This window comes from Rhinoderma darwinii, chromosome 5 (genome assembly GCF_050947455.1).
Source record: "Rhinoderma darwinii isolate aRhiDar2 chromosome 5, aRhiDar2.hap1, whole genome shotgun sequence".
Taxonomy (NCBI): Eukaryota; Metazoa; Chordata; class Amphibia; order Anura; family Rhinodermatidae; genus Rhinoderma; species Rhinoderma darwinii.
The window spans coordinates 216,617,804-216,635,217 of NC_134691.1; the positions used below are offsets into that span (position 1 = coordinate 216,617,804).

General features: G+C 40.9%; 1 protein-coding gene across 2 annotated transcripts in view; it reads left to right on the top strand.

Moving 5' to 3' along the window:
* Positions 1-17,414, top strand: part of DPY19L1 (dpy-19 like C-mannosyltransferase 1) — a 189,043-nt gene that overhangs the window by 2,292 nt on the left and 169,337 nt on the right. Inside the window, exon 3 of one of the 2 annotated variants that reach the window (XM_075826937.1) lies at positions 4,466-4,534. The exons of the other annotated variant lie outside the window; for it this stretch is intronic. Coding sequence (XP_075683052.1) covers positions 4,466-4,534 — 69 coding nt within the window. The remainder of the gene's footprint in view (positions 1-4,465; positions 4,535-17,414) is intronic. 2 annotated transcript variants of the gene reach the window in all.

The window sequence follows — 17,414 nt, forward strand, 5'->3', positions numbered from 1 at the left end:
AGATTGAAGGTAGAAAAAAAATTCGCTGTGTAAGTTATATCATTTATTTTTACGGCGTGAATGTAGGAAAAAGCGATTCTCAGCATCGTTTTTTGTATTTATTTTTTATCATGTTTTACGCTAAATAACCTCTTAAATTAATTCTTCAGGTTATTATGGTCGTGTAGATACGTAATATGTGTAGGTTTTTTGTTTTTATGTAATGTATGGGCAATAAAATATATTTTAATGAAAATAATGACTTTTTTTGGGATTTTTTTTTTGTTTAAATCCCATTAACCTCTTAACGACTGGCGTATAGTCTTTTTACGTCGGCTGTTCGGGGTAGTTCTTCTGAAGTGCCGCCTTTTTACGTCGGCACTTTAGAAGACGTTTTCCCGCATCGGCCAGTGTGCTCCTGAAGCCGAGGCTATTGCTAACATCTTCAGGGCATCGATCGGAGACCACTAGCGGTGGTCTCCGATCATTTTTGCCCTCAGATGCAGTGGTCAATAGCGACCGCCGCATCTGAGTGGTTTTAGAGGGAAGGGGCTCCCTCTCTCACCCCATCGGCACACCCGCGATGCGATCGCGGGCTGCCGATGGTTTTTATGGCAGCCAGGGGCCTAACAAATGCCCCAGGTCTGCCTTTAGTAAATGCCTGTTAGGCCATGCCATAAAATTGATCAAATGATTGCATAGTAATGTCCCCTAGTGGGACTAAAAAAAGTTTAATAAAGTTTGTAATCAATAAGTCCCAAGTATAAAAAAAATGAAGAACCCACATTTTCTACCTTACAAAATATTTTATTATGAAAAAAGTTATACATATTTGGTATCGCTGCGTTCATAACGACTCAAACTATAAAACGATTGCATTATTTAACCGGGACGGAGAACGCCGTAAAAATAAAATAAAAAACAATGCCAGAATTGCTGTTTTCTGTTCTTCCTGCCGCTAATTTTTTTTGCTAAAAAGTGATCAAAAAGTCGCATGTACTTCAAAATGGTACCAATAAAGACGACAAGTCGTCCCGCAAAAAAAAACAAAGCAGTCATACAGCCATGTCAGCAGAAAAAAAAGAGCTATGGCTCTTAAAATATGGCGGTACAAACACAAATAATTTCTAAAAAAGTGTTTTTACTGTGTAAAACAAAAAAACTACATAATTTTGGTATCGCCACTATCGTAATGACCCACTGAATAAAGTTATTATGTTATACCACACAGTAAACGGTGTAAATTTAAGACACAAAAAAGAGTGGCGAAATTTCAGGTTTTTCTCCTATTACCCTACCCAAAAACGTAATCAATAAATTATAAGTACCCCAAAATGGTGCTATTAAAAAATACAACTTATCCCGCAAAAAACAAGTTCTTATACAGCTATGTCGACCGAAAACGAAAAAAGTTATAGCTCTTTGACTGTGACGATGGATGAACTTAAATAATTGCTTGGTCATTAAGGTTTAAAATACCTTCGGCATTAAGGGGTTAAGGGATAACTTTATTTACAACTTTTTGCTTATAATATATTAGCATACTCTTGTAAGGTAATACATTACAAGGCAGCATATAGTGTGCCCTAATTGCAGGCAAACTGAAAAGACAGCCCTGGGGTCCTTTCTAGGTCCCCAGGGCTGACAGCAGAGGGATTCCCCGGTCTTCAATCGCGTCACCGGGTTTCCAGTGACGCGATCAAAGAGGGGAGTTCCCTTTGATCATCCCGAGGTTATGGACCACGGCGATCAAAGGGTTAAACAGCTGGAGTCCGAATGTTTTCTGATGCCAGCTGTGTTCCGGAGGCTGCTCGAAGTTCAGAAGCTGTTAGTTACAACTCCTGCTTAGAGGATGAGTGCTCAGAGGAGAGCTCATCTGCCTCTTCTACAGCGACGCCAAAAGACGTCTCTGCCTTCAAAAGACGGTAAACGGTCGTTAAGGGGTTAAAAAAAAAGGAACAACCATAGGTTTGAACAGGCTAAAAGAAAAATATAATGACTTCCCATTCGCAGCACCTCTTCACAGCGCTGTGAGATAAGCCCGGCACAGGTGTCCCGTGCCAGCTAGATCAAGTGTAGGGCTGTCTAAATGCAGTCAGGCCCCCGCTCTAATGGGCAGGATTGAAGTTCTCTTCTATACGATCTGTTTAACACGCTAGATTCCACGGTCAATAGTGACCACGTTATCTAAGTGGTTTTAGAAGGAGGGGGATCCCTCTGTCACCCCATCGGCACTGGTTTCCATGGCAGCCGGGAGCCTAACAAAGGCCTCCCAGATGTGCCTTCAGGGCCTAATAGAAAACCTCTGAGTTTTACACTGGCAGGCATAATACCCTGCAATGCAGAAGTATTGCAGTGTATTATAAAAGCAAAAATCAATACAGAGAGGGTGAATATGATGTAATTAAAATTTAACTTTTAATTATATTGTAAGTACAAAAAGAGACCGAACAAAGTGTAGTCACGTGACAATAAACACAAAAACATGCAAGAAACTGTGGGGATGAGCGGTAAGCATGACCCTGTTGTATAATCAGACGAGTTGTCAATACTTGAGTATAAGGGTATGTTCACACGCTAGCTGTCATTTACGTGTGAAAAGGCAGACTGTTTTCAAGAGAAAACAGCTGCCTCGTTTCACACGTAAATGCTCCTCCTCGCATTTTGTGAGCCGTCTGAGACACTCGTAAATCTTGAGCTGTGCTTCATTGAGTTCAATGAAGAACAGCTCAAATTACGTGGCAAAGAAGTGCCCTGCACTTCTTTGCCGTGGCAGTCCATTTACGCGTCGTCGTTTGACAGCTGTAAAACGACGACGCGTAAATGACAGGTTGTATGCACAATACGTCGGCAAACCCATTCAAATGAATGGGCAGATGTTTGCCGACGTATTGCAGCCCTATTTTCAGGCGTAAAACGAGGCATAATACGCCTCGTTTACGTCTGAAAATAGGTCGTGTGAATCCAGCCTAAGCATTGCTTGTAACACAGTGTGCAGGTTACGACACATCAATAAAGCATAAAAAAATTAGGAACAGTCTTACCGGCTTTAAATGTGCCTGGGAGATGTATCTGCTGTCATGGCTGGGGCGGGATGATGGAAATCAATAATTCTCTATTACGCCCTGTTTGCAGGCTGTCCTCCTTGTCCTTGCAACTATCAGCGGTAATTGTCCACACTGGGTACAAAACCCCACCAGCACCTGATTACCCTATGCAGCACCGCAGCCAGTCATGAGTGTGAGCTAAACGCTATACCACCTGGAAGAAATGCGTCGGGACAAAGGTTAGGGCTAAATGCTCAGGACTTCTTTTCGTTCATTAACATTTTTTTTTTTAGAATGCTAAAAACTCCTGGAAAGCACTGCTCAAAGTGGCTGTTACTGCGGGGCAGGGAGAGACATTCCATTTCATACCAATCAACACTTTCTTGTTGCTGTAAGCAATTCTCTATTGGCACAGACAATGTGCTAAATAATGCTGCCCAGAAACAGAGTTTGTGAGGCTAACATTCAGAACTTTAGGTCACAAATGGAGAAGAGCTGGTTGGTGTGAGAGGCTGCCATCGTCAATTTGGTAACCTAAGTATACCTACAGAAGAGATGACACCACTGAAGTTGTGCATTATAGTCTATACCAGTGTGGTCTGTAAGACTGGTGCATGATACAGACATCCATAGGCAGGACAGTGGATGAATCTGATTGAAGAGTATGTGTCACCAGACAGAGCACTTTATTTTTGGGAACTTATAAGACCAGTAAAGCTCCCATTAGACAGCTATGGTATACTGTATATGGCTTAGTGTGACAAGGAGTGGATTCTATCACGTGTAATCAGGAACGCCTTTCCAAAAGTATTTTTTTATAGGGTAAATATTTTGAAAAGGAGTGTCTTTTGTAAAGGTAAAGGTAAAACACCTAGTGGCCACTATAAAGAAGTTCCTGATTTAATCCTAATTAAGATGTAGCACAATAAACAGTTCTAAGATGCTCCAGAATTATTATTGCAATGGAAATACAATTTTTTTACTAAAACATTTATGCCAAGAGAGGGGACAGGTGCTCTTTAAGACTGGAAATATCCTATTAAAATTACTGTATGTGAAGATGGCCGTAAATACCACTATCCTGTGCTCGTGATATGACCATTCTCAATTTTATTTCACTGCTGATGGAGTTTATGGCACAGCAGGGATGCTATCTGTCCCTTTTGTTAAAGAAAAGGAAAAAATCTGTTAATCTCTAAAAAGTCTTCCAACATGTTGGAAAATCTTCTGCAAATTAGAGCACTTTGAAATGTCTGAAGAGCGTGATAATTATTCATGCATGTTTAGACTCATTGGGCTGAAATCTGACACAGTGTGAAGCCATCTTTACTTTGAATATACTTATTTTATATCATCATTGGTTAATGCCCATGTAGAAGAATAAAAAAACTGTATAATGAAAGATTCTTTAAACACTAATGACTATTTTCTTTCAACAGTAGCTATCATTGAGAAACTGGCATTTATCAAGGCATTAGATAAAAGAATATGGATCATTCTGTATGTAGGTGAGCAATCTAGCTATGACAGGCTTGTCTGTGATTATCTAGTAGTGTTAGTAATTAAAATAGAGACTTCAGAGGCTTGGAGAACTGAAACACTTAAAACTTTAAACCATTCAAAATGCCTATATATTGCCTGGCAACCTGTTTCTTGTTACGCAGTTAATCGTATGATAAGGACTTAGTGAAACTCATTGCGTGCAAATACTCTGTACAGGGTAGGCCATTTATATGGATACACCTAAATAAAATGGGAGTGGTTGGTGATATTAACTTCCTGTTTGTGGCACATTAGTATATGGGAGGGGGGAAACTTTTCAAGCTGGGTGTTGACCATGGCAGCCATTTTGAAGTCGGCCATTTTGTATCCAACTTTAGTTTTTTCAATGGGAAGAGGGTCATGTGACACATCAAACTTATCGAGAATTTCACAAGAAAAACAATGTGTGCTTGGTTTTAACGTTACTTTATTCTTTCATGAGTTATTTACAAGTTTCTGACCACTTATAAAATGTGTTCAAAGTGCTGCCCATTGTGTTGGATTGTCAATGCAACCCTCTTCTCCCACTCTTCACACACTGATAGCAACACCGCAGAAGAAATGCTAGCACAGGCTTCCAGTATCCATAGTTTCAGTTGCTGCACATCTCGTATCTTCACAGCATAGACAATTACCTTCAGATGACCCCAAAGATAAAAGTCTAAGGGGGTCAGATCGGGAGACCTAGGGGGCCATTCAACTGGCCCACGACGACCAATCCACTTTCCAGGAAACTGTTCATCTAGGAATGCTTGGACCTGACACCCATAATGTGGTGGAGCACCATCTTGCTGGAAAAACTCAGGGAACGCGCCAGCTTCAGTGCATAAAGAGGGAAACACATCATCATGTAGCAATTTCAGATATCCCGTGGCCTTGAGGTTTCCATTGATGAAGAATGGCCCGACTATAGTGGTCAGAAACTTGTAAATAACTCATAAAAGAATAAAGTAACGTTAAAACCAAGCACACCATTGTTTTTCTTGTGAAATTCTCGATAAGTTTGATGTGTCACATGACCCTCTTCCCATTGAAAAAACTAAAGTTGGATACAAAATGGTCGACTTAAAAATGGCCACCATGGTCAACACCCAGCTTGAAAAGTTTCCCCCCTCCCATAGACTAATGTGCCACAAACAGGAAGTTAATATCACCAACCATTCCCATTTTATTTAGGTGTATCCATATAAATGGCCCACCCTGTATTTAAAAAATAATAATTAGGGTTACTTTCACACTGTTTTCATTACCTGCTCGCCGTATGCGCCTGGAGAGCTCCCGTCGCATTTGTCAAATGTATCCATAGGCCCCTATTAATCCAATGAAGTCCAAAAGAGTGTCTCTTTGGACTCGGCTTACTGGTATACGTAGGTATATATTTTTTTCTGCCGTATGGGATAGTGCAGCAAACTGCGCTATTCCATACAGAGGCATTCAGTAAAATGTATACCACGCAGTATTCCTATTTTTTAAATTTATTCTTTTACATGGGTTACTGAAGCCTCTGTATGCCTATACAGTGGCATCTGTTGGGGTGATACGTCGGGAATCCTGTAAAAGGCAGTGTAAAAAGAGCCTAATGCCTCGTTCACATCTGGGTTGGAGGCTCTGTGCTATTGTTCCCGGTAAAACCATAGACACCACTGCGGAACCCATTAAAGTTAATGGCCGCCTATTGTGCACGTCGTGCAACGGAACTGGAGCTTCTGGTTATTTCCGATGTTCTTCTCTAACAGAGCAGAGCAATGGAAAGCCGAATGCTGGTGTCAACCCGGTCTTAGGCTAAATGCACACAACCGTTGTTTTCGTCAGTGTACTAGACACTTTGTTGACGGATAGCACACTGACCAATTAATTTCTATGGCCTCATGCAATCTACCGTGTCTATCACGGATCCATGTGGGTGCGGGCCACAAAACTCAGAGCAGGTCCTATTCCTGTTCGTATTTGCGGCTCGGTTTCGCCCATTCAAGTCTATGGCAATGTGAAAACCAAGGGCATACAGACTGGATGCTGAGGACACCTTGATGACACAACCACAAAAAACGGACAATGGATCCGTTGTTTATGGGCCGCAAAATACAAACGCTCATGTCCATATAGCCTCAGTGTTTACAAGTATAGGAGACTGTACTGTAAATAAATGGCAAAATTACAGCAAATTCATTATAAATAGGAGTTTATAGAGCACAACACTATTATATATGTGTAGTTAGTGATGTGCATGGTAATAATACAGGGGTTATGCAATACATGCCCAGAAGCCGTCTTAGAGACTTTCATAGAGGTGGTCGGGCTGGGACTGTCTCTAACATTGGTAATGCTCTAACATGCACGCTCTGAGATCCCGGGCATCCCGTTTACTACATGCTAACACAGAGTGGCGCAATGGATCCATAGGCAATGTCTGAAACAATGAAGGAGGTATAGGCTGCAATGATATTTTGATTTGTAAAACAGTTATTAATAATTATAAATATAATCATTCTGCAATAAATCTCTAGGGGTTATCTAACAATTGAAATAGGGCTGGGAATACCGCTTACAATAAAGTGATTATTTGATAGTTTGGTTTGTTACGGACGCCGCAATACCAATTATGTGGACTTTTATTTTTCTTTATTTATACACTACCGTTCAAAAGTTTAGGGTCACTTAGAAATTTCCTTATTTTTGCAAGAAAAGCACAGTTTTTTTCAATGAAGATAACATTAAATTAATCAGAAATACACTCTATACATTGTTAATGTGCTAAATGACTATTCTAGCTGCAAACGTCTGATTTTTAATTCAATATCTACATAAATGTATAGAGGCAACCATCACTCCAGTGTTCTAATGGTACATTGTGTTTGCTAACTGTTAGAAGGCTAATGGATGATTAGAAAACACTTGAAAACCCTTGTGCAATTATATTAGCACCGCTGTAAACAGTTTTGCTGTTTAGAGGAGCTATAAAACTGACCTTCCTTTGAGCTAGTTGAGAATCTGGAGCATTACATTTGTGGGTTCGATAAACTCTCAAAATGGCTAGAAAAAGAGAGCTTTCATGTGAAACTCGACAGCCTATTCTTGTTCTTAGAAATTAAGGCTATTCCATGCGAGAAATTGCCAAGAAACTGAAGATTTCCTACAACGGTATGTACTACTCCCTTCAGAGGACAGCACAAACAGGCTCTAACCAGAGTAGAAAGGGAAGTGGGAGGCCCCGCTGCACAACTGAGCAACAAGACAAGTACGTTAGAGTCTCTAGTTTGAGAAATAGACACCTCACAGGTCCTCAACTGGCAGCTTCATTAAATAGTACCCGCAAAACCCCAGTGTCAACGTCTACAGTGAAGAGGCGACTCCGGGATGCTGGCCTTCAGGGCAGAGTGGCAAAGAAATAGCCATATCTGAGACTGGCTAATAAAAAGAAAAGATTAATATGGGCAAAAGCACACAGATATTGGACAGAGGAAGATTGGAAAAAAGTATTATGGACAGACGAATCGAAGTTTGAGGTGTTTGGATCACACAGAAGAACATTTGTGAGACACAGAACAACTGAAAAGATGCTGGAAGAGTGCCTGACGTCATCTGTCAAGCATGGTGGAGGTTGTAATGTGATGATCTGGGGTTGCTTTGGTGCTGGTAAAGTGGGAGATTTGTACAAGGTAAAAGGGATTTTGAATAAGGAAGGCTGTCACTCCATTTTGCAACGCCATGCCATACCCTCTGGACAGCGCTTGATTGTAGCCAATTTCATCCTACAACAGGACAATGACCCAAAGCACACCTCTAAATTATGCAAGAACTATTTAGGGAAGAAGCAGGCAGCTGGTATTCTATCTGTAATGGTGTGGCCAGCGCAGTCACCAGATCTCAACCCCATAGAGCTGTTGTGGGAGCAGCTTGACCGTATGGTACGCAAGAAGTGCCCATCAAGCCAATCCAACTTGTGGGAGGAGCTTCTGGAAGCATGGGGTGAAATTTCTCCCGATTACCTCAGCAAATTAACAGCTAGAATGCCAAAGGTCTGCAATGCTGGAATTGCTGCAAATGGAGCATTCTTTGACGAAAGCAAAGTTTGAAGGAGAAAATTATTATTTCAAATAAAAATCATTATTACTAACCTTGTCAATATCTTGACTATATTTTCTAGTCATTTTGCAACTCATTTGGTAAATATAAGTGTGAGTTTTCATGGAAAACACAAAATTGTCTGGGTGACCCCAAACTTTTGAACGGTAGTGTATATTTTTTTTTACATAGCTTTGCTTTTTTTTAATTCATTTTTATTGTTTTTTATTTTACAGTATTTTTTTAAATTTGTTTTGTCTCCCTAGGGGACTAGCCTATGCAACCTCCTTACCGCTTTATTAATATACTGCAATACTTCTGTAACACTGACAGGCATCCTATTAGGCCCTGCCTCTAGGGCCTAATAGGTATACTAAGATGGCAAACCTGCCCCCAGATACTATAGCTCCATTCCTCCGTCTAACCGTTTAGATTGCGGTCAGCATTGATAGCGACATCTAAGGGGTTATATCACCGGATTCTAAGGTATCTGCAATTCTGGCTGTTAGGCCTCATGCACACTTCAGTGTTTTCCTTCAGGGTGCTATCCGTTTTTGTCACTGATAGCACCCTGAACCCATTCATTTCAATGGGGCCATGCACACCTCAGTTTTTTTGACGGTCCGTTGCTCCTTTCTGATCCAAAGTAAAGCATGTCCTACTTTGGTCCGGGATTCCGTGACCGTGAGGCCCTTGCAAGTCAATGGGGCCGTCAAAAAAACTGAAGGCACACGGAAGGCATCCGTGTGCCGTCCGTGTGTGACGGAGCCGTTGCCTAGCAACCGCCGGGCGGGCAGAAAAACATTAGAAAAATATTACACTAATCGGCAGCCACTTGTCTCTATCAATAACTGATCGAGAAAAGAGGCTGCTGATTAAAAATAAAATAAAAAGACTTTCATACGTTCCCATTCGTTTCCTTGGTGACGAGTCCCTCTTCTTCCTCCAGTCCGACCTTCTTTTGTGACGCGGCAGCCTGTGATTGGCTGCCGAGGCCGCGACAGCCTGTGATTGGCTGCCGAGGCAGCGGCAGCCTGTGATTGGCTTCAGCGGCAACATGGATTGAACGTCATTGCTGGAGGCCGGACACGAGGAATGTAAGTATGAACTTATTTTATTTTATTTTATTTTTTTATTACATTAAAATTTTATTTTCCACGCGCCGAGCATGGTACTGTCACCCTGGACAGTACCATGCTCGGCGCACGGAAACGGAAACACGGAGTGCACACGGGAGTGCACACGGCCGCTAAAACGGGTTCACGGACCCGGCAAAAGCGGCCGTGAAAACGGTGACGTAAGTGTGCACGAGGCCTTAGAGCAAAGTGTCGGCTTTTATAATAAAGCCGGCACTGGAAACTGACATCGCGGCACAGCTCCTGTCCCCGAGCCATCACTATGATATACATTTACGTAATTTGGCGGGAACTACATATATAAATGTACGTTATATGGCAGGAAGAGGTTAAAGGGGCTGTCCTATTCATAGGACAGGTACTTAATGTGTGATCACTGTGGGTCTGACCGCTGAAACTTCCAGCGATCATGAGAACAAGGTTCCATGTCGCCTGTTTGAATGAAGTGGTGGACATGCGTGCGCACTACCGCTCCATTTATTCTCTATGGGACTGATGGAAGAAGCTGAGTACAGCGCTCTGGGCGTTCTATTTTAGAAGTCATGAGTTTCATAGCCATTTTCTAGAGAAATAGTTGTATCCAACTCTACCCTTGGGATGAGTGTCAAGGATTCTGCCCATTAGCCTCCATAGACGTGTCTGGGCAACTAATCGTGTTAAAGGGGTTATCTATAGTCTCTAGGATAGAATAGATGAAGAATAATCATGGTTATAATATCCAGAGGACAGAGAAGGGGAAACTTTCCAACAGTCTAATCCACGTCTTTCTACCTACTGAGTTTTCCATTCAGAATCCGCATCAGGAAGTGGTGTCCCACTTCTTTTCTATGCACAATGCAGACTTCCCATTAAAAACAGTGGGATGTGGATTCCGATACGAAAATTCCATCGTGTGAATATGATTTAAGGGTACCCACATGTGACAGATTTGTTGCAGATTTTGCTACGGATTCACAGGGGATTTCACCCCTTCATTAAAAAGGGTGAAATCCGCTGTGAACATGTAAAGGAATCGCTACTTGAGCAAGTCCCCAGAATGCAGGTTTATGGAATTGCTGTATGATCAATTCCCCAAAGACAGCTGGAGACTGTCTGGAACAGGCGTGCAGGTTCCTCAAGTACGTCACCACTCTGGTCAGCAGAGTCTAAGGCTACTCTATGGTCTTTACCAGAGCCCACCTCAAGGCAGGTTGGATTTGGCTGCATAGAACCCATGTTGCTTTTACAGAATACTGTGTTTGACAGGAGGTGCAACTGTAGGCAATACCGGAACGGATAACCAGACAAGCCAGTACAAAACCAGGAGATACTAAAAAGTCCAAATCGCAAAACAGAAGAATAACAAGAGTAGCAGAGGTCAAAACCACCTGAGAGCAAATGTCCAAACCAGTGAGCAGAGGGTAAATTCCAAGACGAAGTCGAGTTCCAAGACTCCAAACTGTCAAGGTGATACAGGAGCTTGATCAGACAATGCATACACAAGAAATCACAAGCAACAATGAGACAAACTGAACAGATTCAAATACTCCTTCCTTGGCCCTGATAGGATGCAGACAGAGAGGATAGATTGGCTCTGCATCAAAAACCAGGACCATCCAGAAGCTTGGCTAGTAGTCATGACAACCTTAAAGGAACAGACGTTTCCTAACATAACAATAATCATGCTGTGCAGCAGGCTCTGTTTTCCATCTGAAAAATGTACTGCAGCAAGTGGATGAGATTTGTTCAAATCCAATCCACATGGCTGGTTCTGTAATCCGCAGAAGACTTTCCGTGCACAAATCTACATGGACAATCTGTAGCATTTTCATCCCATGTGGACCCAGACCTAAAGAGGATCTGTCACTAGTTTCTTAATTCCCTATCTCCTAATGTGATTCCTCCATTGTTTTTGGGTTTCGTTCTTAAGGCGTTCACCGTGCAGTAGAAATTACATGATAACTTAAGGAGGATCTGTCACTAGTTTATTAATTCCCTATCCCCTAACTAATCTAATAGGTGCTATGATGCTGATAACTACTGTGTGTTTTGTTTTCCAAAAACGTTTATTATTTGCAAACTTATGAGCATTTTTCTAAATATGCTAATTTGCCTCTAATAGCCAAATAGGAGGTGACGTTTTCTTTTCACTCTGAGCGGTGTAATGTTTGCTGTCTGACGCTGTCCAATCATTATACTGCTTTTCCCCCTTCCCTGCCCAGCAACACAGCGTAATCATAAATGATACAGCTTCCATTCCCGACTGTGTTTTCAACTGGTGATATCTCCGGTTGTTTCACAGCTAGAACTGCAAATTAGAATTTCATCTTTCATATGACACCAGAACCGCTGTTCTAGGTGATCCACAGTCCGAGATATGACTGTTTTAAGTGATCCCCCTTCCCTCCAGCCTCCGTTTCTCACACTGTGTGAAGCCGCTTCATGCTGATAGGATCATATCATACACGTAGGTCTTAAAAACGGACGATTATTCGTGGGCTAGGTGTCCTTAACTCCAGATTGCTACCTCCCAAGTATTGAATAGAAACTCTGCGTTATATATATATATATATATATATATAATGTGTGTACACAAGGAAATGGAGTCATATATTATTACCAGTAGAAAAAAAAAAATCACAATTTTATTAAATAACAACACTTATTAAAATATTGCAAACAGACTATCGCAAACAGGATTCGAACCAGTAACTATGTATATGGGCTACATACGGTGCAATAACACATGAAAAGAGCAACATAATCTCAAGTACAAGAGGCCAGTGCACCATATAAGGGTTAGCTGTAATTATAAAGTTTATCACAAAGCATATATAAGGTGCATGGCCATGAAATATTTATATATGGCAGGTAGTTACCAAAAGGAGGAGAAACTGTGCATACAGAGTAAGTCTATAAAGGAGATGAAGTGGTACTATAAGTATTGTGTGCTCCTGAATAGATCATGTTAAATAACATGCTTGATAAGCATCTATGTGCACTATCGTATAGAGGGAGTGACCCCTCACACTTCAAAAAAGAAAAATGTTTTCTGGGAATAAATGTGGAGACAATTATGAACAATATGGGTAAGCTATTCTATTCACGTGTCCTGTATGCCCAGGAGGTGCCCCGACGTTTCGCGGGGTTAGCTTTATCAAGGGGTCTGCGCTATTGGTTCCGCCAAGAACAGCGGAACCCTGTCACAACGGTGACAAACTGAAACCATTAGCTAGGTTTCCGTCACCATTGAGTTCAATGGTGAGGGAAACGGAAGCTAAGGTTTTCGTTTGCCTTCCCGTTGAGGGGTTAACCCGACGGAAACCACTGGCGGAACACCTCAGCGGAAAGCAACGGTGATGTGAACAGGCCCTAATGTGTGTAAATGGAAAATAGCACTATTTCTGGACAGTATATGGCTTGTATTATTTAGCAGTATTTCCCTCTGCAGGTTTTATCTTTAATTCTCTGAGCTAATGGGTGGAGCCTAACTGATGTCGTCTATAAAGTTCACACAGAGAAGAAGAGATTCCTACTCTCCTATGTCTGTTTATCACATATATAGAAGCAGCAACAGTATGGAGAACATCAGTAGTGATTAGTCTAGCTGTGAATCCAGCACTGGGGCGATAGATAACTCTAACCAGCAGCCTGTCTCTCTTTCTCACTTAGCTCTTGTTCCCGACTTCCAACTCAGTAAAATTCTATGGGCAGCGTCCGTGTCTCTCTCTTTCTCTCTGCTCTCTGCTGCTGCCCCCCCCACCATAAACTTGCATGGGCAGCGTATCTGTCTCTCACTCTGCTCACTCCTCCTGCTCCCCCTCTCCATAGGCATCTATGGGAAATGTTTCTGTGTATTTATCTCTCCTCTCCGTCCTCCTGCTCCCCCTCCCCTCTGCATTGAATTCTATGGGGAGCGTCTGTTTTTCCTTCCTGTTCCCCCCCTTCCGTCTCCATAGACTTCTATGGGCAACAGCTCATGTATGTGTTTCTCCCTGCTCCCACCTCCTGATTCCCCCCCTCAGCTCTCCATAAACTTTTATTGGCAGGCTGTAGCTTTCCCCCACCCTTACTTTCTGTAATCCATCTCCTCTGCTCTGTAACTAGGAACAGATTTTGTTTGACACAAAGGGTGGACAGCAAATTACAGGAAGGGAGACACATAGTGGCAGTAAGTTCACACAGAATTTGGATGGATAAAAAAATATTTTTTTAACCGTAAGTAAATCACAAGGTTTAGTACTAGATAAGCATAAGTTGTTTTTTTTTAAAGTTAGTGTCCATTTAAAGGGAATGTGTTGCCAGAAAAACATGTTTTTTAAAAAAAAATTAAACATTTAGTGTGTGGGTGATTAAACATTGTTCAAATTTTTTTTATTTTTTTGCACGAGTCCAGGAAATATTATAAATTATTTCTAATTTATAATACTACCCATTTTTGGTCACTAGATGGAGCTGTTCCCAAAATTGCAGCATTGCAACATTGGGTTAAAAGCCCTCGCTCTAGTGAGCTCTCAGCATTCCCCCCTCCTTTATCCTGGCTAGTGCCGGGATAAACGAGGGGTTTGAACGATGTAACCTCCTACACTGTGTGTCGCCATTTTTTGAGCTAACCCACAGTGTAGTAGGTTTACATACAGTAGTAAACACACACAAACACGAACATACATTGAAATCTCTTACCTGCTCCTGCCGCCGCGGCTCCCTCCGGCCCGTCCGCTCCGTTTGCTGCCGCTGGTGCAAGTGCACAAATCCGGAAGCCGCGACCGGAAGTAGTAATATTACTGTCCGGCCGCGACTTCCGGTCCACAGGAAAATGGCGCCGGACGGCGCCAATTTCGAATAGGACTGTGTGGGAGCGGCGCATGCGCAGTTCCCACACAGACGCCGTACACTGCAGTCAATGGGACGGGAGCCGTTCGCAGTCCCTATGGGACTGTGGCTGCCGTATTCCATGTCTGTATGTGTCGTTAATCGACACACACAGAAATGGAACAAAAAATGGCAGCCCCCATAGGGAAGAAAAAGTGTAAAAATAAGAAAAAGTAAAACACAAACACACAAATAAATATAAACGTTTTTAATAAAGCACTAACATCTTGAACATATGAAATTTTTTTTGGGTGATGACACTGTTCCTTTAAGCTAAAACATAAATTTAACTTTCCATAGTATTAACATGTGCATTGCAACAACAATGTATTGCTCTACCACATCATCCATTTAAACCTGGGGACTCGCTAAAATCAAATTGGTTGCAATGGGACTAGATAAACTCGGAAGATTGCATAAAGATATAGTTTGTATAATCAGAATTCTGTCACATTATATTCAAGTCTCATAAGCTATTCTGTTTGTAAATTTTATATTTGTTTTCCATAAGCAAAATTTTGGAATTTGGTGTCGCTTTAAAGAGGCTCTGTCACCACATTATAAGTGCCCTATGTTGTTCATAACGTAATTAGCGTTGTAATGTAGATTACAGCAGTGTTTTTTTATTTAGAAAAACTATCATTTTTGATGGAGTTATGACCTATTTTATCTTTATGCTAATGAATTTCTTAATGGACAACTGGGCGTGTTTTACTTTTTGACCAAGTGGGCGTTGTGGAAAGAAGTGTATGACGCTGACCAATCAGTGACCAATCAGCGTCATACACTTCTCCCCATTAATTTACACAGCACATAGTAATCTTACTAGATCACTATGTGCAGCCACATACACACACATTAACGTTACTCAAGTTACCTGACAGTGAATATACATTACCTCCAGCCAGGACGTGATGTCTATTCAGAATCCTGACCCTTCGCTAACGTTTGTGTGAGATTTACAGCAAGGCAAGCGTAATCTCGTTTTAAATCACAGTTTACAGCGTAATCTTGCTGTAAATCTCACACAAACCTTAGAGAAGTGTCAGGATTCTGAATAGACATCACGTCCTGACTGGAGGTAATGTATATTCACTGTCAGGACACTTGAGTAACGTTAGTGTATGTGGCTGCACATAGTGAGCTAGTAAGAACACTATGTGCTGTGTAAATTAATGGGGAGAAGTGTATGACGCTGATTGGTCAGCGTCATGCACTTCTGTCCACAACTCAAACTTGGTCAAAAAGTAAAGCACGCCCAGTTGTCCATTGAGAAACTCATTAGCATAAAGCTATTATAGGTCATAACTCCGTCAAAAATGTTATTTTTCTAAATAAAAAAACACTGCTGTAATCTATATTACAGCGCCGATCATATTATGTACAAGATAGGTCACTTATAATGTGGTGACAGAGCCTCTTTAAGAAAGCTGTATAAACTACTTTGCGGTAAGTAAATAGCGGCACATAGTGTATTTTCATGTAAAGTTTGCATACATTTCCTATACTCTAAATTGCTTTGGGTAGTGGTTGGTACATGAGTCACAGATCACTCTCAGATATATCCTAATAATGTTTGGTTTGTATTATCACCTATTTAAAACAGATATCTAGCAGTAAAGCACATTTTCTAATTTAAATAGCAGGTGAAAATGAAGCTATAGTGATTTGTGGCATTAGTTGTTATAGATATGAATCTGATTTACAACAATAATGGCAACATGTATTTCTTCTGAAAAATTGGATGTGTGCCTAGTTTGATGTTCTCATTATAAAAGATAGTGTTTTAGTATGATCATTTCACACCTCTGTTTCATTGCCAACAAAATGATGAAATAAAAAGCTTTCATGGTGGGGGGATTTGATAATTACACAAATAATCATATATTATCTCTAGTACAAAGACATATTTCACCTCTTCATTACTAAATCATTACATTTTTTTAATTCTATTTGTAATTTTTTTTAATGCATTTTAAATATATAAATGAGAACACTAAAGAAAAACAAGGGTGAGTAGTATAGCAGCGTGCTCAGTATTCCTCAACATTTATGAGCTGTGGCTATACCTACCCACCCGCCATTGATTGGCAGCTTTCTCTCTATGTACAGTATGGGAACAAAGCTGCCAATCGGTGGTGGGAGTGCGCGGCTAGCCACCACTCATGAATACAGACAGTAGGAGGAAACTGGGATTTTATGAAAACCACCAGAGTAAGTGACCATAGCGCCGTAATCATTACTTTATACTGCCCTCAGCGACCCAAAAATCAAACATTGCAGCTTTAATCTTACAAAGATAGGGGTTAGCAACCAAAAATCCGTCAAATCTAATAGAAGAAAGTGTGCCAAACACATGGATCCCTCACGTTTTTATGTTCTCTTAGCTAGGCCTTTAGAGAGTGACAACAAATGGATTAGATTTAAAACACCTTCCCCCCGAGAATCATATACGAAAGATGTAACTATAAAGCCAAAAAGATACTCCACACATCAAGGTTTGATTGACTTGATCTTCATTGAATGGGAAAAATAGTAATAATAGTTCACTTAAACCATTTTATAATTTATTTTTTTTCCCAAAATATTTCTATTGCGATTTTCACAAAAAAAAAAACAACTATTTTTCAGTTTAACAAAAACATCAAAGCGATAAGAAAATTGTTTCATTATCTAGGAGAGATGTTATAGCAGAATGTACTTCTGGTCTTTTATACAAAGTCCGATATTATAGAAGCATTCACTGAGTCGTTAGATAGGCATTTAATATCGCCACTATCAGTATGATAAATCATAT